The sequence below is a fragment of the Pteronotus mesoamericanus genome, unplaced genomic scaffold, assembly GCF_021234165.1.
Source record: "Pteronotus mesoamericanus isolate MK-2021 breed Mesoamerican mustached bat unplaced genomic scaffold, CSHL_Meso_final contig_73, whole genome shotgun sequence".
Taxonomy (NCBI): domain Eukaryota; kingdom Metazoa; phylum Chordata; class Mammalia; order Chiroptera; family Mormoopidae; genus Pteronotus; species Pteronotus mesoamericanus.
In genome coordinates, this window is record NW_026555245.1 from 33,379,067 (window position 1) to 33,405,786 (window position 26,720).

At 35.5% G+C, this 26,720-nt stretch overlaps 1 protein-coding gene across 1 annotated transcript in view; it reads right to left on the bottom strand.

Moving 5' to 3' along the window:
* Positions 1–24,514, bottom strand: part of HAUS6 (HAUS augmin like complex subunit 6) — a 44,915-nt gene extending 20,401 nt beyond the window's left edge. The window contains exons 1-11 of the mRNA XM_054583192.1: positions 24,103–24,514; positions 19,939–20,034; positions 17,736–17,814; positions 17,073–17,205; positions 13,083–13,230; positions 11,197–11,262; positions 10,849–10,897; positions 7,426–7,596; positions 5,191–5,384; positions 4,428–4,554; positions 1,719–1,821 (exon numbers count right to left, since the gene is read on the bottom strand). Of these exons, the coding sequence (XP_054439167.1) occupies positions 1,719–1,821; positions 4,428–4,554; positions 5,191–5,384; positions 7,426–7,596; positions 10,849–10,897; positions 11,197–11,262; positions 13,083–13,230; positions 17,073–17,205; positions 17,736–17,814; positions 19,939–20,034; positions 24,103–24,230 (1,294 nt within the window). The 5' untranslated portion in view covers positions 24,231–24,514. The remainder of the gene's footprint in view (positions 1–1,718; positions 1,822–4,427; positions 4,555–5,190; positions 5,385–7,425; positions 7,597–10,848; positions 10,898–11,196; positions 11,263–13,082; positions 13,231–17,072; positions 17,206–17,735; positions 17,815–19,938; positions 20,035–24,102) is intronic.
* Positions 24,515–26,720: the final 2,206 nt, after the last annotated feature.

Genomic DNA, 26,720 nt, shown 5'->3' on the forward strand with positions numbered 1-26,720 from the left:
AAGAGCTTATCTAAACACCTCTAAGTCCAACTGGACTTCTTAAGCAGACACAAATACGCCCTCTGAATGGACAAGGGGACAATTTCATGGTTCGCAGGCCCTAAACTAAGTCAGTCTGACAAGAGTCCTTTCCAAGCTAAAGTGAGAACACAATGCCAACCAAGTATGTCAAGAGCTTTCAAAGTAAATCTCTCATCAAAAGCAATCTTCTACTAACGGTCTTTTTCCTTCATCAAACCATGCAGTCAAAATATTCTCCTTCTCTGCTAGCACCTATTCTTAGCCTTGCTCTCTGGTCTATGATCTTTCCCAACCAGTATCCTCCCCACATATACCTGACTCCCAATGCAATCACCTATTCCAGTTGCGTTCACCCTTTTCTTCGTAAGTCCTGCCATAACCTCTGGCCTGCCTGAATTCAACTATGACCTATACTTATTACCTGTTCCATCTTGACTGTATTATTCCTACATTTTTCATTCACTTATTCCTACACCTATCCATTTTACATTTACACACCTAATAACCAATTTCTTTTACACGGTACTGAGAAACTGAATATAAAGTGGATATTAGATATTATAGAGAAAGTAATTTTTAGGTGTGACATTGGTTTGATAGCTGAGGAAGCTTAAAGATATAGAATTAATTTTTTAGGTGTGATGTCAATATGGTAGTTATATAGAAAAATGTCATTTTTATGGAAAAGCATGCTGAAATACCTAGAGTGAAGTATTTCAATGTCTAGAATTTACTTGGTTTAGCAAAAATACAATTATATACCTTTAAAGTAAATAAGGCAAAGGTCAAATGTTGAAACAGGTTGTAAGTATTCAGGTAATTACTGTGCCATTATTTCACATTAAAAAATTCTGGGTCCCTACAAAAAGAACTTGTAAATGTTTATAGCAGTATTACTCATAATAGCCAAATGGTGAAACAACCCAAATTTCCATCAAAGGAAAAGCAGATAAAGAAAATATGCTTTGATCATGCAACAGAATATATTCATAAAAAGTAATGAAGTAGTGATACATGCTACAACTTTGATGAACCTTGAAAACATTGTGCATCCCTGACCGGGTGGCTCAGTTGGTTGAAGCATCATCCCATGCACCGAAAGGTTGTGGGTTCGACCCCCGGTCAGGGCACATATCTAGGTTGTGGGGTTCACTCCCCGGTCCAGGTGCATACGGGAGCCAACTGATCAAAGTTTCTCTCTCACATCAATATCTGTGTGTGTCTCTTTCTTCCTTCCTCTCACTCTAAAATCAATAAAACACATCCTCAGATGAGGATTAAAAAAAAAAAGCACCGTGCAAAGTGGAAAACTATCCAAGTAAGAGAAGCTAAACACAAAAAGCTTCATATTATATGACTCCATTTATACAACATATCCAGAATAGGCAAATGCATAGAGACATGAAGTACATTAGTGGTCATCAGGACTGAAAGAGGTGGAAATGGGAACTGACTTTTAATGGATATGGGGTTTCTTTTAAGGTAATGAAAATACGCTGAAACTAGACAGTGGTGATGGTTGCACAACTTGGTGAATTTACAATATGCCACTGAAATGTATACTTCATAATAGTGAAATGATGTGTATTTCACCACAATAAAAAATAACTGGGGGAAAAAAAGAATGTAAAGGGACAGTTACCATAGTGAGAAATACTGATGAGAGGGAAATTTTTAAAAGAGAAAAAATAACCTACCTGGAAGTGAAGCAGGATATTGCAAAAGAATACTTCCTGCATATACTTCTTCTGAGGCAGGATCAAAGGAAAGAGGAGACATAGGTGGTAAAAGATCCACAACCTTCAAACAGAGAATGCAAAATTTTGAAATATACACATTTTACTCACTATTACATAACAATACTAAGTTAATCTATAAATAGATGATTCCAACAAAGATAGAATCATGATGCATATAGATTATCCTATAATGATTTTTAAAACAAGAAGTACAATATTAGGAACAACAGAACTACTTTGTCCTTCAGCTATATCTCAAACATAATAGTACCTAACATAAAAAGGAATACCTCATTTAATTCAATCCTCTGAATCTAAAAATATTAACTATAAATCACAACAACCACTTGATGAATATATATTTAGAAGAATTACAGAAACCAAACATTTGAGCTTTAGGCTCAAATGCAAAGATAACAAAGACACAGCATTTCTATGTCATTCATAACGCAATAAATCAAAAGAGTGCCTTATATTAAACTACTCTCCAAAAAGCAGGTCTATCACAGACAAGAAAAGGCTAAAGGAGTTCATCACCACCAACCAACCAGTATTACAAGAAATGTTAAATGGACTTCTTTGAAGAAGAATGAAGAAAAAAATAAAAAGTATGAGTAAGAAAATGGCAATAACTACGTACCTATGAACTACTACTTTAAATGTAAATGCATTAAATGCTCCAATCAAAAGACACAGGGTAGTTGAATGGATAAGAAAAAAAAAGACCCTTACATATTGTTGGGAAACGCCCTGTCTGGTTTCAGGAACTGTAGCCCCAACAACAGGCAAGAGGGCCCCAAGGCTGGAAATAATCAAGGAGGCCTTGGGAAAAACAGGCCACTGAGGAGACAAAACCTGTCCCCGTGGCAGAAGTGCAGCCCCTGCCTCCCTCACATCACCCTGCTTGGCCCTGGGAGATGGCTAGTAGTCAGTGGCGGGTAAGATCTCTCGAGGAAAGGGATAACCTAAGCCAGACACAGCTGAAACAAGCAGCAGGACAAGGACTTAGGAGACACAGAGAAAGGGCAAAAAGACCCGCACCCCTCGGCTCAGCTTGGACATGGCCAGGGTCCTCATTTTATCTGAAAGAAGTCTCCTAGTCTCTTGGCAGCTCCGTCCCTCTGCCTGGCTCAGGCTTGAAACAATACTGGAGACAGTCCTAAACTGGATCTGGCAGTTCCCAGGGGATATCAGGCCTAGAAGTAAATTCTTTAAAGCGTGCTTTGTTTCTCCCTCAGAAGCTATGATAGTCAGCTCACGCTGGGAAGGAAACTTATATTATTCACAGACCCTAACCCTAAACCCTTTGGCGCCCTCATGTTTACAACTCTCCTGTTTACTAGTCTCCTTTCAGATCCATGTAAATCGCTGTGTTGCTGCCATTTGTTTTTTCAAAACATCATCTATTCTCTATAAACATTAACATACTGATGTAATGAGGTCACCTACACATTCCTATTACCTAGCCCCATTGATAACCTTTTCAATAAAAGCCTTTGGAAAAAGGGACTCAGGAACTTCTCCACTAGAGGGGAAATGCCCTTTCCCCTCTCCTGGGACAACTCATGTTTATTCCTCCATCCATGACAACCCCGGGACGGGCTCTGCAGGATTCAGAGCCCCTCTCCCACCTTGGCTGGCTCCAGACAGTGACCCTCAGATCCAGAAGCCCTGCACTCTCAGCGACAACATATGCTGCCTATAAGAGACTCACTTGAGACTGAAAAGACACATACAGACTGAAAGTAAAGGAATGGAAAAAGATACTTCATGAAAATAGGAACACAAAAAAAGATGGAGTAGCAATACTTATACCAGACAAAATAGACTTTAAAACAAAGGCTATATATAACAAGAGATGACACAGTAATTCCACTTTCTGAGTATTTGTCCAAAAAACACAAAATACTAATTCAAAACGACATATGCATCTCTCTTTCTTTCGCTCTCTATTGCAGCATTATTTACAATAGTTAAGATATGGAAGCAACCTAAATGTCCATTACTAGATGAATAAAGAAAAGGTGCATATATACAATGGAATATAACTCAGCCATAAAAAGGAATGAAATCTTGCCATCTGCAACAACATGGATAAGACCTAGAGGGTATTGTGCTAAGTGAAATAAGTCATACAGAGAATCAAATAATATAAGTGAAATCAAATGCCATTGATTTCACTTATATGTGGAATATGAAAAACAAAATAAACAAAACAAAAACAGAGAACATTTTGATGGTTACCAGATGGGAAGGAGCTGGGGAATGGGTAAACAAAGGAAAGGAATTTAGTATAAATTGGTAGTTACAAATTTTGATTCATTCACACCAGACGGCAATTGTGTTGGCTGTTGTCATTTTTTTAAATGACAATGTAAGGGAAAAGAGGTCAGTGCCCCTGATTAAATAGTAAGGTTATTTGATGTTTTAAAAATTCTTGCAGCACACCAATTAAAAATCACTGGCATAGAGAATATAGTCAATAATACTGTAATAACTATGTACAAAAGTCAGATGGGTACTAGATTTATCGGATGATCACCTCATAAGTTATAGAAATGTCTAAACACTATGTTGTACACCTGAAACTAATATAATATTATATGCAACTGTAACTGAAAAATATTTTTTAAAAAAGAAGGCAAAAGGCAAATCAATATTACTTACTGGAGTCCAACCTTTAATTAGACTGAAAGGAGACAGACCAAGAAATTCTTTCCATTTTTTATGCCATTCTCCTTGTTTTTCAACAATAGAATGTGTTATAGTTGTAAGATCTTCTTTTAATTTATGCCTATAATAGCATTAAAGTGATTTTATTCAAAAAATGAATATACAATAAAAGTATTGAGTAAAATTTAAGTTTATAGAAAAAGGTAAGAAATATAAGTAAAAGTTGAACCAATACACCACATATAAATTGAATAAACTCTCATAATAAACACTGAGAACCTAAAATACCTTTTCACCTTTTAAGACCAGAAAGAACCATACATCTATCGCTTCATTTATCTTTAAAACACAATTTTTCCTGGTTCTGAACACAAGTAGATGTTCTACTCCCACTCCCGATCCATTCGTAAAGGTGTGCCCACACCTCTCAGTCACTCTTGTGTAATTAAAAAACTTTTGAGTCCTCATTTTATTAGTAGACCCCACAAAGAAAAGCTAAAGAAAAGTTAAATTATTTCATAAAGAATTATCACTCAGGGAAAATAATACACTCCAGACAAGTAGAAAACTACATTAATTTTCCTTTCTACTTTATGTGTCTTTCTGAGAGTTGATGACATAAGATTTTTGAGTACTGGTAAAATTTTCACACTAATTTGCCAAAGCAAAAGAGTTAACAAAACAAGTTGTACTGAGACATTATTAAAGCCATCTTACTCCTCATCCTATAAAATAACAGAGAATCTTAATAGTGTACCTTATATGCTTCAGATCCAATAACCTTTCTCTCTGAAATTTGGTCTCTTTTTCAAGGAAGTGAAAGTCTATTGTCAGTCTTGCTTGGTCAGCCTGACAACATTCATGTTTCATTACTTTCAAGACTTCATTTAATAACTGAATAACTGTTAGCAGGTTCAATTTCCCAGCCTCATAAACATTTCCTATGTGCAACTAAGGATTCAAAAGGAAAAAAAATAGAAGTGGTGAACTGTAAGTTCTTAAGATAACAAACTGCAAAATAAAATATATTTATGTGTTTTACTTTTATATAAAAAGGTTACCTTAAAGAAGAATGAAAAAGTCAAATTTCTACATCCAGAATAACACTATTTAAATAATTTGGGTCCAAAGAAAACTGCTGTGGAAGAATTAACATGCCATGTTACATTTTTTGTTTTGTAAAAAGTTGAAAAATAGTGCCGGCCTGTGAACCAAGAGGTCACGGGTATGATTCCCAGTCAGGGCACATGCCTGGGTTGCAGGTCGGCTCCCCAGTTGGAGCTGTGTAAGAGGCAACATCTATGTATCTCTTGCACATAGATGTTTCTCTCCCTCTCTTTCTCCATTCCTTCCCTTCTCTCTAAAGAAATAAAATCTTTAAAAAAAAAATTTACAAAATAAAAAGGTTGAAAACTAGAATAAAAGACATGCAAATAAACGGGAGCAAAATAAAGATTGAGGAGAAAGAGCAGATTTGGAAAAAAGATTATGAATTCATGTTTTAACAAAAGTTGCAAATTGATGGCACCTACAGGCTGAATGCAAACTTAGACATGTTTTTTAGCCTACACAGTTCCAGTGTTTTACAATCATTTGTATTAGCTGCCAATATTTTTAATCATAGATTTTACATAAAAATTAGTATTTCTCCAAAAACCTTATCACTTCCTACTTTATTCCAATTGTCACACACAATTAGCATACTTCATTTATATACATCACCTGCATAGTCCCTCTAGGACTCTTTCTTTATTTTATTTATTGATTTTTGAGAGAGAGGAAAGAAGAGAAACATTTGTTTGTTGTTCCACTTATTTATGCATTTAGTGGTTGCTTCTTGTATGTACCATGACCCGGGATCAAACCAGCAACCTTGGCGTATTGGGATGTTGCTCTAACCAACTAAGCTACATGGCCAGGGCCCAGACTCTTGAGTTGACAGACCCTAATTTTTTGTGTGTTCTGAATTTGAAATACTTGTCATGTTACCTATGAAAGTCAAAGTTCCTCAGGGTCACAACAATATTTTATCTTTGTACCCCCTATACTATAATCAATACCTGGCATATAGTAGATGCTTAACAAATTTTAAGTTACCAAAAAAAAAAGGAAAAAGAAAAAACACAGAAATGTAGGTTATCCATATAAAAATAATTTGATGTAGTCTGGGTTAAAGGAGAGAGACTGGAAGTACCAGTTTAAGAGTATTAATGTACAGGAAGCTGATGAAGCCCTGGAATTGGTTAAGAAAATATATATGACTTTGTAATGTGGGAAAGAAAGGGGGACATTAAGTGTCTGGAAACACTTTCATTAAAAGTCACGCAGAGTAAAAGGAATCAGTGGGAAAACTGAGAAAAGCAGTCTGAAAAACCATAGGAGAACAGACACTCAGGTCACAAAAGCTAAAAAAACAACTTTCAAATATTAATAGCATCAGAAACCAGAGAGAACAGAGCCTTTTTAAGAAGACTTTTAGGGCCCTGGCTGGGTAGCTCAGTTGATTAGAGCGTCAACCCAACCCACCAAGGTTGCAAGTTCAATCCTAACTGAGGACATATACAAGAATCATCCAATAAATGCATAAAATAAGTGGAACAACAAATTGATATTTCTTTCTATCCCCTCCTTCCTCTGTCTTTCTCTAAAAATCAATTTTTTAAAAAAAGAGATTTAGCAATCAGGAGATCACTGTTGCTGTACTTAAGAATTATAAACAACTAAGTACCGTATCATCTTCCTAAGTAACTTCCTACTCCCTACACTATATATGATGTAACACTATACGAGGTACGGACAATTAATAAAAGTTGATGGATATAAAGATACACAGCTTTCATTACCAGTATCCCTCTTTATGAAAATTTTACTAGATATACTCAAAAATAAATTCTTAAAACAATAGAAAAACACTATAAGAAAAACATGTAATACATAAAATAATTACGTGAAGAGAATTTTCTCAAAAGCTTCTTTAATATCAAATGCTTACCTGACACATTTGTTTCTCAATTCTGTCAAGTAAGAGCCTTGGAACATTGATAGCAACATTAGTTCCATCTAAAGTGTATTGGTTAACAACACTAAGGACTGAACTAACAACTTCTCTCTCTCTTTCCAAAAACAGGAGTGTTTCATTCACTGAGCCCCACAAAGACCGAACCTTTGAAAACAGAAACAAAATATTAAAGCCTATACATAATCTGTACATACATTAAAGAACTGTAAAACACAAATATATGGTCACTTCCAAGAACAAATGAAGTACACCTGGAATGACTTCTGGTGAAAAAATTAACTAACTGTATTTTAATACTCTAAAAGCACTGGTAGTGCTTCCAACAGGGCTTTGTTTGTTTATTTTAGATAGAAAAATAGTTATTAAGTTATTTAATAAATTATGTGCACACAGCTTTTAGAAAAGGTAGTGTTTTGTAATGAATATACAGATATCTTTAGGCTGTATTTTCTCATGCTGACCCTTAAATTGTCATGTTTAATTAAGAACTAGAGCTTTGTAACTCTTGTATATAATAAATCAGAAAATGTTTATTAACCCTGTTATTGCCAAGAATCTCAAAGAAGAGGAAGAGGGTATTCAACATGGGCATATGCCAGGCAAAATGCCAAAAAATTCAACAAAGTAAAATTAATAAAATAATTTAAATTTTGGATGAACAAATTAAATTAGTTCCTTTTATTTATTCATTTTTTGACATTCTCAAAGGGTTGTCAATAAATATTCTAAATATCTCTGAAGCTGTTTTAATGCTTCACTTATCATTAGTACAACATAATCCTGAAGTCCCAACATGCATGCACTACAACATGTATATGGTATCTTTTTCTTGAGGCAAATTCAAGTGTTTTGGCAAACAGTAATACAGTATCTCCAACAGGGCTTTAAAACTAAACACTTTCTCAGAAGAATCTAGGCCACTATGATTTTCAAAACAAATCTAAGAAACTGTATACTACCAAGATGCAACTAGTATTTCCTGTATTCTGACATGCCAGCAATCTAACAAAGATTTCTCAGGGAGAAATAATAAAAGATTTTCACTGAGCCCTGGCTGGTGTGGCTCAGTGGATTGAGCGCCAGCCTGAAAACCAAAGGGTCGCCGGTTCGATTCCCAGTCAGGGCACGGCCTAGGTTGCGGGCCAGGTTCCCAGTAGGGGGCAGACAAGAGACAAACACAAACTGATGTTTCCTTTTCTTTCTCCCTCCTTTCCCCTCTCTCTAAAAATAAAATCTTAAAAAAAAAACTTTATAAAAAAACTTAATGCCAACATTTAAAAAGAAAAAACAGATCTTTACAAGAAAAAAAACTACACATTAATCATAAGAGTCATTCAAGTTTGAAAGTTAAAAAGTGAAAGCCATGCTTCTTCAAAAGCATCAAAAACTGCACTCAACCCAACAGTCTACATAGAGCAGTGATTTTCAACTTTTTTCATCTCATAGCACACATAATCTAATTACTAAAATCCCATGGCATGCCAAAAAACATTTTATATTTTTTGCCAATCAGACAAAAAACAGGTGTAATTTTGATTCATTCACACTGCACAGCTATTGTTGTGTTAGCTGCTATCATTTTTTAATTTAACAATCAAAGGGAAAAGAGGTCAGTGCCCCTGACTAAATAGTCAGGTATTACATGTTGTAAAAATTTTTGCAGCACACCAGTTGAAAATCGCTGACCTAGAGTAAAAAGTGTACACTGTGCTATATTCACAGAACACTACACAGCAATGACAATGAACACACTGCAACTATACACACAAAAGCATGAAGAAAACAACATGAGTAAATGAAGTCAAACATGAGCCCTGGCTGGTGTGTCTCAGTGGATTGAGTGCCACCCTGTGAACCAAAGGGTTGCTGGTTCAGTTCCCAGTCAGGGCACATGCCTGGGGTGCCGTATAGGGCATGCAAGAGACAACCACACACTGATGTTTCTCTCCCTCTCTTTCTCTCTCCTTTCCCCTCTGTCTAAAAATAAATAAATAAAATCTTTTTTTTTTTAAGCCAAACACAAAAGACCATAGTCTATATACTCCAATTTATATAAAGTTTAAGGATAGGCAAAACTTATCTCCAGTGTGAGAAGGAAGATGGTTGTAAAATAAAATGGGCTGGAGGTTTCTGGGATGCTGATAACATTCTATTCCTTAAACTGGATGATGGTTAGATGGATGTGTCACCTTGTGAAATGTTGTCAAGCTATGCAGCTATGATCTTTACACTTTCTTGTATGTTATGCCTCAACAGAATTTACAAAAGAGGAGGAGAGGTGGGGATATAGGATACTTAAATCTATGCTGGTGTGTCTTCCCATGGTACAAGGTAAAGTTGTCTGCAAAGGAAGACTCAGTACTGGGTAGTCTAGAGGTTTCAGAGGATGGCACTTCCTTCATGTACTTACTAAGATCCAATCTAGAAATTTTATCTTGTCAATGGCTCAAAGTTGAAACTGAACAACATTCATTGAACTCAGAAGAGATTGCTGTGAAAACTTTAATAGGTTTCATACCAACCTATTAAATTTACAATCAAAAATACTGCATTCAGTAATAAGAATATTTACATTCACTAAACTGGAAGCTCCAGAAAAAAGTGACACTGCCAGTTTTTTCATTGCTCTACTATCTAGAATAATGTCTGAACACGGCAGATGATCAATAAATAGTCACTAAATGAATGAACAATTATTTCCTCAGGACAGCACTCATCCTTCCTAGTGACAAAGTGGTGCCTGAGAAGCCAAATTAATACCCAAAGCAACATGGTGATAACAGAATCAGAACAAAGAGCTCAAGAGGATGTCATCTGAACCAGTGGTCCCTGACCTTTTTGGCACCAGGAACCGGTTTCATGGAAGATGTGGCCTGGGGGTTGGGGACCCCTGATCTAAACACAAAGGAGGCTTACAAAAACATTTCTGTGCCACATCAAAGCCAACCTCCAAAAGCCCCAGACCATTTATGTCTGCCAGATTACCCTCTACTACCAAGCCAGCCTCAATTTAATTTTGCATTTTTCTTCCATACTTAACCATCTTCCTTCAGTAAATATATTTTAATAAATTAATACTACTAAATTACAATAAAACTGAAATTTTCTTGCTGGCATGAAAGACTATAAATTAACCATATTTAAATCTACTTTTGTATACATTTAGTCTTAGAAATTATAAGCTAATTTTTCCCATCATATTCAAACATTTTAGAGGCACCATATTGATACCTTTACATATATAACTTAGATAATGAGTAAAAAAAGTAACAGTACTAAGAAAAGAAATAACAAAGATAGTCCAATTAAGTAAGCAAACATTGCCTGTCACAAAAGTAAGATTACCAAAAAAAAAAAAAAAAAAGATTACATTTCCCTCTTCAAAACTTGTCTCACCTTTTGAATTTTCTCTTGTATATCATTTTGGTCATCATAAGGTTCCATTCTAGTTAAAATTAAATAATAACATTAGTCATTTTAAAAATCATATAATTTACCATCCAAAGAGCTAATTAATCTGCAAACCCAGCCACTAACAATCATTCCAATTAAAACAAAAATAAAATTCTAGCTCAACGCAATAATTTATTAGAAGAATTGGATTAGGAATCAAAATTACATTCCACATCTATCATCATCTAACTATTGATATATTACTTATGTTTCTGGGACTGTCAGTTTCCTTACCTGTAAAATGCAGAAGCTAAACACATAAGGCAACTTTCAGCTCTAAAAGACACTTACTTTTCTATTTGGTTTTGCTGTCCTATACATTCTGATCTCAAACTTTGTACTTCTTTAACTGATACTCTGAAAGAAAACATACAAAATGACAACTTTACAGATGCTCCTCAACTTACATGGTGTTATACATCCCAATAAACCCATCACAAGTTACAAATATTATAAATCAAAAATTCATTTAGTACACCTAACCCAGCAATTTTTCAACCAGTGTGCCGCAAAGATTTTTAAAACATACAATACCTGACTATTTAGTCAGGTGCACTGATTTCTTCTCTCTTAGACTAACAAATTAAAAAATGACAACAGCCAACACAGCAATAGCCATCTGGTGTGAATGAATTAAAATTACACTTATTGTCAGATAGGCAAAATATTTATTTTTTGGTGTGCCAACAAATTTTAGTGATTAGTTTATGAGTGCCACGAGACAAAAAACAGTTGAAAATCACTGATCTAACTTACTGAACATCATAGCTTAAGCCTAGACTACCTTAAATGTGCTCAGAACACTTACATTAGCCTACACTTGGGCAACTATCTTGAGTTTTATCTCAAGAGTAACTGCCTTACCCTTCTCATGGGATTCAAGAGATACAAATGGACATTTTGTAGACATCATGGGATGCTAAAACATAAAACACAATATCCAAAAAAATGCTGGCAACACAGAACACTGCAGGGTTTCTGTTGTTTACCCTTATGAACTTGTGCCTGGCTGGGAACAGCAGCTTGCTGCCCCTGCCCAGCATCATGAGAGAGTATCATACCACATATCGTTAGCCCAGGAAAAGATCAAAATTCAAAATTGAAGTACAGTTTCTAGGGAATATGTATGGCTTTCACACCATCATAAAGTCAAAAAATCTTAGGTCGAACCATTTTTAAGTCAGGGACCATCTGTAATTCCATTAAAGTACAATTACTTTAATATTTTCCTTCTTTTATATCTTTGCTCAAGGCCTGAGAACTACTCTTCCAAATACACCCAGCAGCCAGCTAAAGGACACTACATTTCCTTTTGGAATTACAGAATTTAACATACAGGCTGCTATTAAGATGGACCAAGGACTTCTTGGCTTTGTACACTCTCTGACTTCAAGTTAAACATGTTGGAAGTCAGTGAGATACTCTGTTCTCTGATCCTTGTCTTAAGTGCCTAGGTGATAAATTTCAATGATATCTAAGACAGTCATGCAATATTGCAGTTTTAAGGTAATATGAAAGAATTTTGCCTTTTGTAACACATAACACAGTATTTAAAAAGTTACCTTATTAGAGTTAATAATTTTAAAAAATTAGACACACACAATTTTTGAAATTAAGAACCTTGCATCTCATTTAATACTGTAGGACTAGGGCCTAAACAGTATTGGCACATAGAAGTGTCTCAAAAACAAATTTGCTGAATATGATGACCTTAAACATAAAATAGTATAAAATGGTTAAAGAACCTACGGAATACCTGCTTGAAGGAATATCTACTTAATAGATACTCAACAAATAATTAAGTAGGCATTAAAAGTAATACACTATAGCAATAAGGAAAAATTTACAGAAAGTATTATGATAAAAAAGGTCACAAAACAGAACGAATACTATACAGCCTAAAAACATATTTCCATGTTAAAAAGAAAAAAGAAAAAACTCCTAAGAAATTAAAAATTTAAATTAAAGTGAGTTTTTTTCATTTCCTCTAAACTTTCATTTACAGTATAACTAAAGTTGCAAACATTTTATTCAGAAGTTATCTGGCTTTAAAATGGAAAGATAACAGTAAGAGAGTTTTGAGGTAAGCTTGGTTTATTTCCACCAAAAGTATACTGATGACATCTGTATAAAAAGAAAGGAATTTTCATTTTTCTAACTATCAAACTACTACTTACTGTGCATTTTCCTGATACTTTTGGAAAATAAAATCTTCTCTTTGTAAAATTTGTAAAAATCTGTTACGCGCTATGTGAGACCTGGCAACGCACTTGTGCAAATCTTGTGGCTTTACAATAAATGTCTCTGCAAAATGTTTGGATGAACCTACATGGAACACAAAATCATAGAAAACTTAGGCTAACAAACTAATAAATATTTAAAATGTTGGATTTTATTATTTATATATTATTTATTATTAATTTTTAAAAAGATTAACCTCGTTAACAACTCCTTAAAAGCCTGCATATCATATACACAAAAAGATAAAACTAATTTCAACAAAAGCAAGGATGACCTATTTTTAAAGTAGGCAACTTGAGCCCTGGCTGGTGTAGCTCAGTGGATTAAGCACAGGTCTGCAAACCAAAGGGTCTCCAGCTCGTTTCCCAATCAGGGCACAAGCCTGGGTTTTGGGTCAGGTCCCCAGCAGGGGGCGTGTGAGAGGCAACGACACATTGATGTTTCTCTACCTCTCTTTCTCCTTCCCTTCGCCTCTCTCTAAAAACAAATAAATAAAATCTTTAAAAAATTAAAAATAAAGTAGGCAACTTGAAAAGGATATCTGAAGTTGAGTTGTTTTACATAATTAAAACCTTTTAGAGTCCGTCTGCCCAAAAATAATTCTCATCACAGCTTGATATATCCACCAACAGTCATACATGAGCAAATATTTAACAAAGTCTTTTAACAACAAAGAAGAAAATATACTAAAAGAGATGAGGTGAGATCACATCACCTCTATTGCTGCCATCAGCTTACTTTTCTTCCTAGTAAGAACAAGGCAGGACAATTGAATAAAACCAGTCTCCATTTCTCAAGTAATTTTGGGATATGCAAAGCAGACCCTAAGAACAAGCCACCCAAACATTTCAGAGTCCAAGTTTTTTACCTGTAATAAATGCAATAAATCCTACTTTAAGATGGCTCAGTACAATAAAGATGAATACTCTGGAAATCAGGGACTCCACACTACCCTTAACATTACTAATCCAGGTCCTATAGTTAAGCCCAAAGAAACCACCACAATTTCTAAATATTCAGCATGGGATGAGTTCACTGAATGTAGAAGTCAACTAGAGACTCAAAATGTTGACTGGAATTGTTTTAAATCAGAAAGAGGACAACTCAGCCCTGGCTGGTGTAGCTCAGTGGACGGAGCGCTGGTCTGCAAATGGAAAGGTCAACAGTTTGATTCCCGATCAGGGCACGTGCCTCAGTGGCAGGTTGGGTCCCGGGTTGGGGTGTGCAAGAGGCAACAGATCAATGTTTCTCCCACTCTCCTTCTCCCTCCCTTCTCCTCTCTCTAAAGATAAGTAAAATCTTTAAAAAAAAAAAAAGAAGAAGAAGAAGAAGAAGAAGTAGCACAACCCATGCTTGGAAGCTTTATGGACAATTAACTCTTGCTACAGTCAAGCACACATATTTCATATGAAATAGTTTGGATTACAAGCAATCGGAGTACATCACCTACTAATAAAAAACTGGTAAAATGTCTATGTTAAACTTAAAAATATGCAAATGCCTATAAAGAAAATGTGTATTTTTTTTTTAAAAACCATGCATAAAAGATAAACTAGAAAAAATGCTTACATGTCACATCATGGAGAAGAGATAACAAATAAAAGCTCCTACAAATGAAAAAGGAAATAGCTAAAGAGAAAAATGGGCAAAGGATGTAGACAGAGTACAAAAAAGAGTATAAATTACTCTTAAATACTTCAACAGTTTTCAATCTAACTAAATACATAATAAGAGAAATACAAATTAAAACTACTCTGAGATTCCACTTTAACTATCAGACTGAAAAGATAAAACTGTCTGATCACAGCCAATGTTGGTGAGCCTTTGGGAAAACAGACACTCTCCATACACTGGCAATGTAAGTATGAATTGTCCAATCTCCACAGAAAATAATCTGGTAATAACAGCAAATTACAAATGCACAATTTCTTTGACCAAGAAACCATCTTCCAAGAATTACATACATATATACACTCACATACACAGTGTGTATGTACGTGTGTGTGTGTGTGTGTGTGTGTGTGTGTGTATTTGAACATAAACAAAATGATATACAAGGTGGGGCAAAAGTAAGTTTACAGTTATATGTGGAACACAGAATTTATTCTTATATTATTATTTATTACTATATTATTTTCCATACAAACAAGTGTAAATCTACTTTTGCCCCATCCTGTATATATAGTTTCCCACCCTAATATTGTTTTTATAGCAAAGGGTTAGGGTTAAAAATCCAAAGATCTGTCAGCAGTAGACAGATTAAATACATTATGACACATCCATTCAAATATGCAGGTCTAAAGAGAGAGGAGAATAAGGAATCTCTACAAAATGATACAGGATGATCTCCAATATATATTGTTACATGAAAAATACAAGATTCAAAACCAGATGTATGTTACCATTTAGGGTTTAAAAAAAAAGAATATATTAAAAAATTAAAGAAAAAATACAAAAAAGATTAAATCAAAATATGAAAAATAGCCCTGGCAGGTGTGGCTCAGTGGATTGAGTGCCAGCCTGCAAACCAAAGCACAGCCAGTTCGATTCCCAGTCAGGATATATGCCAGGGTTGAGGGCCAGGTCCCCGGTAGGGTGTGCACAAGAGTCAACCACACACTGATGTTTTTCTACATCCCTTTCTCCCTCCCTTCCTCTCTGTCTAAAAATAAATAAATAAAGTCTTTAAAAATAAATAAAATAAAAAATAAAAAACTTTTTAAACATTAAAAACAGAAAAATAACATACATATTTGCTTGTATTTCTGATTATATTGGTTGCTTCTAAGAAGGGAAACTAGACAAAGAAGAGAGATGGAAGATAGACTTTTAACTTTTTGATTTTTTAGTAAAAGGCAAAAGATTTATACAATATGAGGAGAAACCAGAGTATTAACCTTTTTATTTTTTAATCACAAAAATATTATCCATTCAAAATAATTAAAACATAAAAATACATATGTGTACAAAAAAAGAAAAAACCCTCTGCAAGAAAATAAACCAAATGTCAGTAACAGTTCTCTCTAGAATTTGGAAGATGGATGTGGTTTTATTGAATCAACTTTTCTGTATTTTCCTGTCCATGTTTTTGAGCATAAATCAATTAAACAGAGCAGCATATTTAATAAGCTACAAATAGCATGTTGTTAAATCTTAGCTTAAATATCTAATGTGCATTGTTTTTATAAATTAATAAATAGATCAAATCCCTTTAAAAAGAGCAATGTGGCCCTAGCTGGTGTGGCTCAGTACTGAGAGCCAGCCTACGAACAGAAGGGTCACAGGTTCAATTCCCAGTCAGGGCACATGCCTGGGTTGTGGACCAGGTTCCTAGCAGGGGGCCCTCAAGAGGCAACCTTACATTGATGTTTCTCTCCCTCTTTCTCCTTCTCTTACCCTCTCTAAAAATAAATAAAATCTTTAAAAAAAAAAAAAGCAATTTGTAACAAAAAATTCCCACACTACCAGTAGCCAAAAAAAATCCCAAATAAATTCAACACAACATTGTATACAATGTATTAGAGGCAAACTATAATCTGCAGGCTCATAGGCCAATTTTCTGAGGTCAGCAAGCTAGAAATACTTTCTAGATTTTTAAAGGATTAAACACACATACTCAGAGGTACATGTGACAGAGGCCATGTGAGGTCCAGAGTCTAAAATATTTATCTTATATAGAAAATGTTTCCCAACCCCTGTATTAGAATATAATAAAATAATTTGACTTGTTACTCATGTTCATTATGAGAGGGTTTCAAACTATAGTTCTAGTAGAATAGAATATTACCTATTTGCCTTTTGAGGTTACTTAATAATTTGATCATATCTTACTTTATTAAAATCTCCTTATGATTTACAAACTGTGAATAATAATAAATATTTAAGAAACAAAACCAAAAATGACACATACTAGAAGTTTAACTTACCTTTAGAATGGGTTTTTATATATTTTATTGCAACAAATCTTGCAAAATGATACATCAAATGAATAAACTTAGGACCACCAGGAGAAAGAAATAGTGAACCAACAACTTGAGGAAAGCTGCTTCCACATTCAGCCTATGGAAAAAGAAATAAGACAATTTTGAGAGACCTTATCAACAATAACCTTTATATTTACATCATACTGTTTTGAAGCATAATAAGATTGATCAGGGTTATTCCATTTGAATCCGAAGCTGAATTTTTTAATCTTTCTAAATTTTTGGTGAACCTGGTCACAAGAAAATAATTACAATATAAAGCCACAATTATTGACACTATTTGGGTACACAAGCTAAAATAACCTAGAGTCAAAAAAGTTTTCTTTAAATAAAAACTGTGATATGAACTCCAAGGAACTCAAAAACCTATTTCCAATGCACCTAGCCAGCAAAGCTGGTGTTCTAGAAATATACAGAATCCCATTCCAAAAACATAGAAAGTATTATTCTAATTAATATTTCCTTGCTTATACTGTTAGCATAAAATCATTAAAAATATATCACCTCTTAAAAATATACAATTATACCTCAATAAAGCCTGACAAAAAATTAATGTCTAAGTTTTAATGTCTTCAAGTTTTCATTTTCCAGAAAGTGAATACTTACAGAAATTTTTTTTAACCACTCAAAGCAATGTTTCCGGAATTCAGTATCACTTTTTTGGTCAAATGGAGGCCAACAAAGTCTTAAAAACAAAAATAAAAACATCAAAATTATGAACAAAAAAACAAACTCAGCAAAAATTTTAAAACATCAAATTTACCTTCTATACTATATGTAACAATGTTTTAATGAATCAAAGCTAACATTCACAGATTTTGAGTAATGAGAGACACCAACCTGTGAGAAATTGGGTCTTTTTCTTCATAAATATCTATAGGGTTGAGTTCAGTTTTGTATAAGTAACCAATGAATACGTATATTAAATGAAGGAATTAATCATTATTAAAATTATTGCCCAGGCTGGTATGGCTCAGTGGATTGAGTGCTGGTCTGCAAACCCAAGGATCGCCGGTTGGATTCCCAGCAAGGGCACATGCCTGGGTTGCAGGCTAGTCCTTGTTGGAGATGTGCGGGAGGCAGCCGGACAATATATCTCTCACACATTGAATGTTTCTCTCCCTCTCTTCCTCCCTCTCTTTAAAAACAAATAAATAAAATCTTTATTAAAAAAATAATAATAATGCCCTGGCTGCAGTGGCTCAGTGGATTGAGTGCTGGCCTGAGAACCAAAGGCTCACCAGTTCGATTCCCAGTTGGAGCACATGCCTAGGTTGCAGGCCAGGTCCCCAGTGGGGGCCCACAAGAGGCAACCACACATTGATGTTTCTTTCCCTCTCTTTCTCCCTCTCTTCCCCTCTGTCTAAAAATAAGTAAATTTTAAAAAATAAATAAAAAAATAAAATTACTAAAACTGAGCTAAAGATTTTTAGCTGGACTAACTGGATTCACTTAGATCTTTAGATGGATTCACTGGACTAACACATAAAGATGGTATAAATAAATTAGTATGTTAAGTCTGGGGAAGAAAGAGAGAAACATAAATGGTTACACATGAAGAGCCCATGAAAAGAAATGATATGAGAGTTTTTGACCCCTAAAGAAAACCTATATCATAGTCAATGGGTGCTACTGTTTTATGGATAAAGAAGATACAAAATTATTAAAAAGGAAAAGTTTTGCCTCAGCTTTAATTCACAGTAAGACTTTAAAAATGTACCATTGCTTTCCTCTAATAATCAGTTTTATCTAAATTTTTATCCTGAGATATTTGTTTAGAGCCCCATGTTTTTTAAATTTCTATAGCACATTATACATTCTATATTAATAGGAAAAACTAATTACGCATAGGAAAAAAGACTGAAAGGCTGGAAGTATCAACAGCGATATTCTCTGGTTGGTGGGTTTAGGAATGGTTTCTACATCCTTCCTTACGTTTTTCTGTATTTTCTGAATTGTTTAAAATGAGCTGTATTTTGTTTATAATTGGGGTGGGGAGGGCAGAAAATATATTTTTATTTGAGCAGAGGAAGCCCTATACCATAACGATAGGAATTTCCACACGTTTCAAATATACCAGTTCTCATAATCATTCATAACTTTAACTGAAAGTAAAATATAATAATAAGAAAAAATTACCAAAAATAAAACAATGCCCTAAACAATGTACTTATTTGTTGCGAGGATGATGGCCCAATATAAGTATTAAAACAAATCTTAATACTTTTTCTGACAAAAGAAACTCAAATCACATGAAAAATAACTTGGAAACAAGGCTAATGGGTATTCGCATTATCTTCAACTATTTCAGAGGCAACAGTACATAACAGTAGGCTAAACTTTATAGAAATGACTTTTGTCTATAGCCCTTAACACTTTAATATATATATATATCATTAACAAAAATAATAAGGATTTACAGAGACCCAGAAAGTAAAAATAAACAAAGCAAATATAATGCCTACAAGAAAAGGATTAAGTAAAGCAAAATTGAGTGTTGAGACAAATCAGTACCAATTAATTGTTCTGCCTAATAAGACTATGAAAAATGTTAGGAACTAATTTTATAAAACAAAATCTAACTTACCTAATAAGTATACAATGATTTTAAGGTATGTACCAAAGAAAAGTCACTCAGATTTACAAAGGTTAAGCACTAAATTTGTAAGACTCAAGCCTAATATTTGTGACAATCCATTCAAAATAATACTGCAGGCCAAAGTTGAAAATCGGGCTTATATCAAGGCATAGTCTCTTTTCAAATCTGGAATGACTAGTTAAAAAATTAAATTAAGTAATTTTTACTCACTTGAAAACTTCTTTGGTGAGAGACTGGTCCAGTGTTTGAAACAAGAAGTAAGAAACTATCTGAAAGGCATCACGATTCAGCTTGTCAAACATGTTTCTAATGGTTTAAAAAGAAACAGAAGCAGAGAATAACAACAACAACAACAAAAAGGTTAATAAAACTAAATACCAAAAGCTGTATAAGAGTTTGACACAAATTATTATTTTTCAATTTTTCATTCTCTTCAAGAGGTCAAGTCAAATTAATTCTTCTTATTCATGTACATTTTTACAACTAAGAAAAACAAGAAAGTTTTATTTCTGACTCTGAAAATACAGATCAAATAGAAGAAAAGTGGTGCAACTTGCTTTATTACAGTGAGAACATTCAACCAAAAAAAAGGAAGTTTAATTAAGTGGAGAGCATACCATGCATGGCCTATGATATGATCAAGATGATGATACGAACAAACATTTACTGAGAGTAAAAATAGCTAATATTTATTGAGTTTATTATTTCCAAGTATTAACTTAAGCCTTTCATAGGCAATAACTCATCTAATTTTTACATTCATATGAGGTTAAACACTATGCTAGCTGCTTTAACATGGATAATTTTATTTAATCCTAATGATGGTAGAAAGCAGTTTCATTATCCTCATTATCCAGATGAAGAAATTTAAACTTTAGAGATTAGATAGTTTGCCCAAAATTCCGTAACCAGGAATGGAAAAGCAGTGATTCGAAATATGTCACTTGACCCATCTAGGGTCTTTATTCTTACATGTTATTCCAAGAACCATCGTGACAATGAGTTTTTATTGTCCAATTTCCCTAACTAATCAAGACAAAACCTAAAAAAAAAAAGTTTTAAAAAAACCCCCTAAATCTTGGAAGAAATTCACACAGCTATCAAAAGGCAGCCTCTAGGCCAAGGTCATCAGCCACTGCTCTATGCTCCATGCTCCCTCCTCACAACCCTGACAGAACCCCAGCCATCTGAAGGTATCTAGTAGGAAATGGGGAAATGGGAAATTCAGGCTTTGACGACTATCAGAGCTAAGAAAAAGAGGGTTTTATTTTTTTTTATTGATTGATTTTAGAGAGAGAGAGAAAGGGAAAAGTGGGGGCGGGGAGGACACATCAATTGTTGTTCCACTTATTTACGTATTCATTGGTTGATTCCTGTATGTGCCCTGACCAGGGATCAAACACACAACCTTGGTGTATCTGGGACAATGCTCCAACCAATTAACCTATCAGGCCAGGTATGAACTTCACCTAGTTCAGCAACCTAATGACAGAAATGATCCATCATAGAAACTATACTGTGCTTCATGGCCCATGTGCAGGATTTCCCTTTGCAATTCCCAAGGCAAAACAAGTCAAACTTGGTGTGGAGGAGTAGCCACCATTTCTCAAGGTCCTGGCAGTGAAGTGTGACTAGTACGAAAAATGAACAAAAGCACTTTGAGATATCTGGACAAACAAGAAAGGGATAAAAACAGAACATATATGCCAATAGAAGTTAACGTTTACACTCAAAAAGGAAAAGAACCTGTAGAAATTATCAGATAAAAAATTATGAGTGCTCCCCCATTACCCTAGTATAAAAAAGTCATTTACAAAAAAGAAAAAGAAAAAAAAAGTCATTTGCATGGGTACAACTGGAATATCAAAAGAAGTTAAAAGCAACACAACCAAATAACTGTAAAGGAAGGTCTCAGAAGAAACTGAAAACATTATAGTAGAGAGGAAAACAAAAACCCATCAGAACATAAAATATATCTAAGGGGATTCTTTCTATTTACTATTATAAAATAGTTTTAACATTTAAAAAAGAGATCTGTGATATTTTCATGTTTCATATATTTTCAACAATGATCTGAAGGCATATCTCACTTGGGTAATTCCTTGTTTTCAGACTCTAAAAAGAAACTAGATTAGGAGTTAGGCAATTAAAAAATGGGCTGTGCATCACTGGCATACATGACAAGTAGATGTGAGTATTCCCTCTGTGAACACATAAAGCTACTATCTTGAGGTTGTAAAAAACAGAGTTGACCTTAAAGTTCCCATCCTGTAACGATGTACAGTGACAGATGGTTACTAGACTTATGGTGTTAATCAATTTGTAAGTTATGTAAATGTTGAATCACAATGTTGTACACCTAAAACTCATTTAATACTATGTCAACTATAAATACAAATAAATTAATATTTAAGTCTACCCAAAAAAAGTTTTTAAAAAAGTTCCCATGCTTATCCATGTCAAAGAACTCTGTCTTTAGAATGTTTCTATTCTTCAACAAACACAAATCTTACTTCCTTATCATCTCACAAACTTATTTTTTTCACACAGTATCCTGTTTCTTCTCTTTGACATTTATTTCAATTTTTAATGAGGTATCTGTTGAAGAGAGTTGTTCACCCACTAGACTAAAACTCTGTAAGGTAAAAGTCTATGTCTATTCTGTTCACTACTGTATTCCCAGGTCCAATAGAGTATTCAACTGATATTTGTTGAACAGACAAATGAATGAATGATCTTTTCTTTCCATTCCTACGGCCATCTTAATTTAGGCCCACCTAACTCTAATGCCCTGAGTCCCCCTCTAATTCATTCTCTGTAATGTAACCAAAGTGATTTTTCAAAATGCAAATCTTTTGGACAAATACATAGGAATGAAATTGCTGGATCATATGGTAAGCATGTTTAAAAGAAAAGGGGTTACAAAACTACATGCTAGAAACTCACAAATTTGCATGCAAAAAGAATGAATTTTACCATATGTGAATAAAAAATAAAAATATTTTTCAAAATAAATTTGATACCACATTCATGCGTAAAGCATTTTAAAGGGGACATCTGTTTCCAAATAATCTACTGAAATTAAAGGAGGGGGAAAAAATAAATGACAGTGTTGGAAAAAGAAAAAAAGAACTGCCTTCACTGGGCCAGAACCTGACAGATATTACTCATTTTCCCAAGATAAAAAGCAGATTACAATTGAACAAACCACAGCAGAGAAAACTACGATTACTAAAACACTAGAGAGAAGGATGCAATGGCAATGGGAACCATTCTCAGTGGACGCCTGGAGGTTTGATCTTTGACAGTACGGAGAAAACAAGACTTCTGTGGGGCATCAAATCATGTGAGATAAACAGAGTCCTTATTAATCCCTAATCATAACCTGATAAATGCTATCCACTATGGTCAATTATTAGAACAGACTCCTGGACAAAGCACTTCTGCATGTAAAGAATAGTAACTTCGAAACATAGCTACCAAACAAAACTTAATTACATCTCTAAACCTTGACAGTTGAACAGTTATAATACAGCTGAAAAACGTCAAGAAAGAGAACGGGGGAGGGATGTACAAAAGTGTAAGTAAGCTTAACTGTAATTATCTTATAAAAAATAGCTATCTTCCTAGTGAAATTACTCGGTGGGGAATCAAGAGACATTTTTGAGATTGATACATCAAGATACAGAGGTCTAAACACATACTGAAACACCGCCACTAGAACTGAAATAACATAATTAAGTCAAGAAAATTTAAGAACAGGAGGTAGCCAATGTTCCCCAAATTTCTCTTGGTCTATAGTGGGAAATTAAGATACTGTCTAAAGTTGGTAAGTTAAGACAGAAATATAAACAAAATATTTAGATTTATGATCATAACCATAACATTAGTGGTAAAGTAGGGAAGCGGCTTTTATTTTTCATCTTAATAACCTTAATACCCTGTTTGCTAAGTGTGGCATGCCCCAGTTTGCTCATTAAAAAAGTTAAAATTATAAGTTAAAGGGCAACTACCTTGAAAGTATCCCTTGAGCGTAAAGGCGTGTGCACACACTGACTGTTCTCACTTCCCTCCAGTATCAGCTTGCACCCCTACTTCGATTTCACAGACCACTCAGCTTTACCAACAAAGCAGGATTAAGCTGCCTCTCCCACTTCGCCCCAAATAAGACTCTACTCCCCTGCTCGGTTCCTTAATTGATAGCCTCTGCTACCTGCCTGGCAGACACTGGGAGGAGAGGCTTCGTAGCCAGTGCCTGGGACGCAGAACCATTCGGTTTCTTGAATTCTAAACCTCCGAGGTCCGCGAAAGAGCGCGTTATCCCGGCACGTCCAGGCTCAGCCTCCCCCGCCCCGCCAGCCCCGGCCTTCTTACACTCCAAGGTGCGTGTGTGACACGATCTTTCCGCAGGCGGTGGTGGCTGGGCCTGGCTCGAAACCGAGGGTCTGCAAATACATCCAAAGATGCTCCTTCTCGAAAGCCGTGACCCAGGACAAGCTCATCTTTGCAGTCACGCAGTGCCCCTGCACAGGAAGAACGCAAAGGCCCACACGACTCCGAGGGCCCTCAGGCTCCTTCCCTACAGGCACCCTGAGGTGGCGGTCGCAGCGGCCCCCCGCATTTCCACCGCCTGCACCTCTCTAGCCCGGAGCCATTTCGCCTCGAAGGGCCTTAAAGTCTCAGGGAAATAGAGCCTCTGACGGGAGTACAGCACAACTGCCTAAACCACCACAAAACCGAGAATCCCGCGCTTTCAGCACAGCGCTTTGGGCGCGCCGCCTGACTTCCGGAGGAGGAGGGAATTGCCCGGCGGACTCTAACTCCCGCCAAGCAATGCGCTCTTCGCTCTTTCTCGCCCCTTCCCGTCATGCCCAGCCGAGAAACTACAAACCCGCCTCGCATTTCGTAGCCCCCGAACTTTGTTGCGCTTGCGTATTGGCAAGCGGTATCTTAAGCGGTACTTAGTGTTGCACTTTTAGATCTGAAGTCTGTGGGGTTCCTTTAGTTCCTATGAACCTGTTACGTCAGATAAAAGCTGTAGATGGAGGACTGTGGCTCCGTGTAGTAGAAAAAGCACTGGGTTCCATCCTCAACTGTTCACACTAGTTGTGTGACCCTGAACAAGTCACCTAACCTCTTGGTCTCAGCTCTATTATTAGTCATGTCTTTTGTATCAAATGCCGAATGTTTCCTTCACCTTTTTGCTCTAAGAAATCGGGCTCTCCACTACACAGTTAGGCCTGTAGCCCTCTCAGTGAGTGACTTTTTCTCTCTCACACCACATATACAGCAAGGCTTGAAAATGGGGTGGGTATCTTCTCATTGTTACCTCTGGCACTTACTGCCACACTAAAACGACTAGCTCCTTTGGAGTTTATCCTATCATCCACCACAATTCTTCCTTGTGGAGGTCATGTGTAAGATCTTGAGGTTGCTGGACTTCATTCTGAGAAGACTTAGCACTTAATTCTGTCCCTCCAACATTACCCCGGGATAATTTTTGGTAAACACACTATCCATGTAGGTCCCCTGATCGGCGTGGCTCAGTTGGTTGGGTGTCATCCCGCAAAACAAAAGGTCTTTGGTTCCATTCTGGTCAGCGCAGGTGCCGGGGTTGTGGGCCAGGTCCCCAGTTTGGAGTGCATAAGGGTAGCAACCCATTGATATTTCTCTCCCTCTCTTTCTCCCTCCCTTCTCCTGTCTCCAAAAATAAATAAATACAATATTTTTTAAAAATATCCATGTAGGTGACCTTTCCAATGTCTTGGCCTCTTAGTTTCTTGACCTTCTCAGCTCCCTGGCCCCTTTCTCTCTTTGCTAAATTCATCTGGCAGTACCCAAATCCCTATTAAATCCAGTTCTCAGTCTATTCTACACCTGCAGCTTAGCAGCTAAACAGTTATGATGCTTGGTGTTACTCAAAATTCATAACAACATAAGAGGGCTCTTAGGCACTCTCCACCTCACTAGTATTTTTCCCAAATCTCCTCTCCACAAGACTAAACATATCTTCTTCCCTCCCCTGAATTCCAGCACCTACTTTTCCCTCCTAACTCTCAATGAGATCCTTTGTCCTTAGTTAATAGATGTTTCCAAAAAATAACTTCTATCAACAATTTACCAATCTGCCTAAATCTTTTTTCCATGTAGTATTCCTTCTCTCTTGTCAATCTGAATAAAGACATGCCTACATAAGATCAGTCCTTTCACTTATTTGATGGAAAATATGCCTTCTCTCTTACTCAAGGAGTTTGCTCCAGCATTTGTCCTCTACTCTGTCCTGTATCATTGATCCTTCTCATCAGCATACAAACATGCTATGATATCATCTATCATTAAAAAAGAAGTTACCTATACCCATCTCAAGGCTAATGGTAACTTGACAAGTCCACTTATATCAATTAACATTCTTTGGTTGAAAACAGCAAAGCTGACTTTGATGGAGTTTTATTAGGTGGATATTGAGTAGCATAAAGAATGGAAAGACCAAAGAAAAATGCTCAAGGGATGGTAGATCCATGTGCCAGTCCACTCAAGATTCATATACAAGGCAGTCCAATTTGCTTCTTTTAAATTGATTAATATATCACTACAGATGAATGTCCTTGTAACTAACACCCAAGACAAAAAAGTTTGGATGAAAAGGGGGCTCTGTAATAAATGTAATAAAAAGTACCCTCGTGTGATGATTTGATCATAAATTCCTAACTGGGCAGGTCATGGTGGGTAGTCACACCTCACTCAGGCCTGTAACTTCCCTAGTGAAAGATTATCTTTGCCTTAAGCAGGCCCTGTCCATTGTTTTTGTACATCTAGGCTAACACACCTTTGAAATGTCATTTTTTCAGACTCATCAAAAATTTTAACTACCCTTAAGAAAGCACATAATCTTGTTAACTATATCCAATCAGAAATTTTCCTGCCTTGCTTTCTCCCACCTTCGCGTAATCTTCCTTATGTTCCAGATGTATAAAAAAACCTGCAAAACTGTC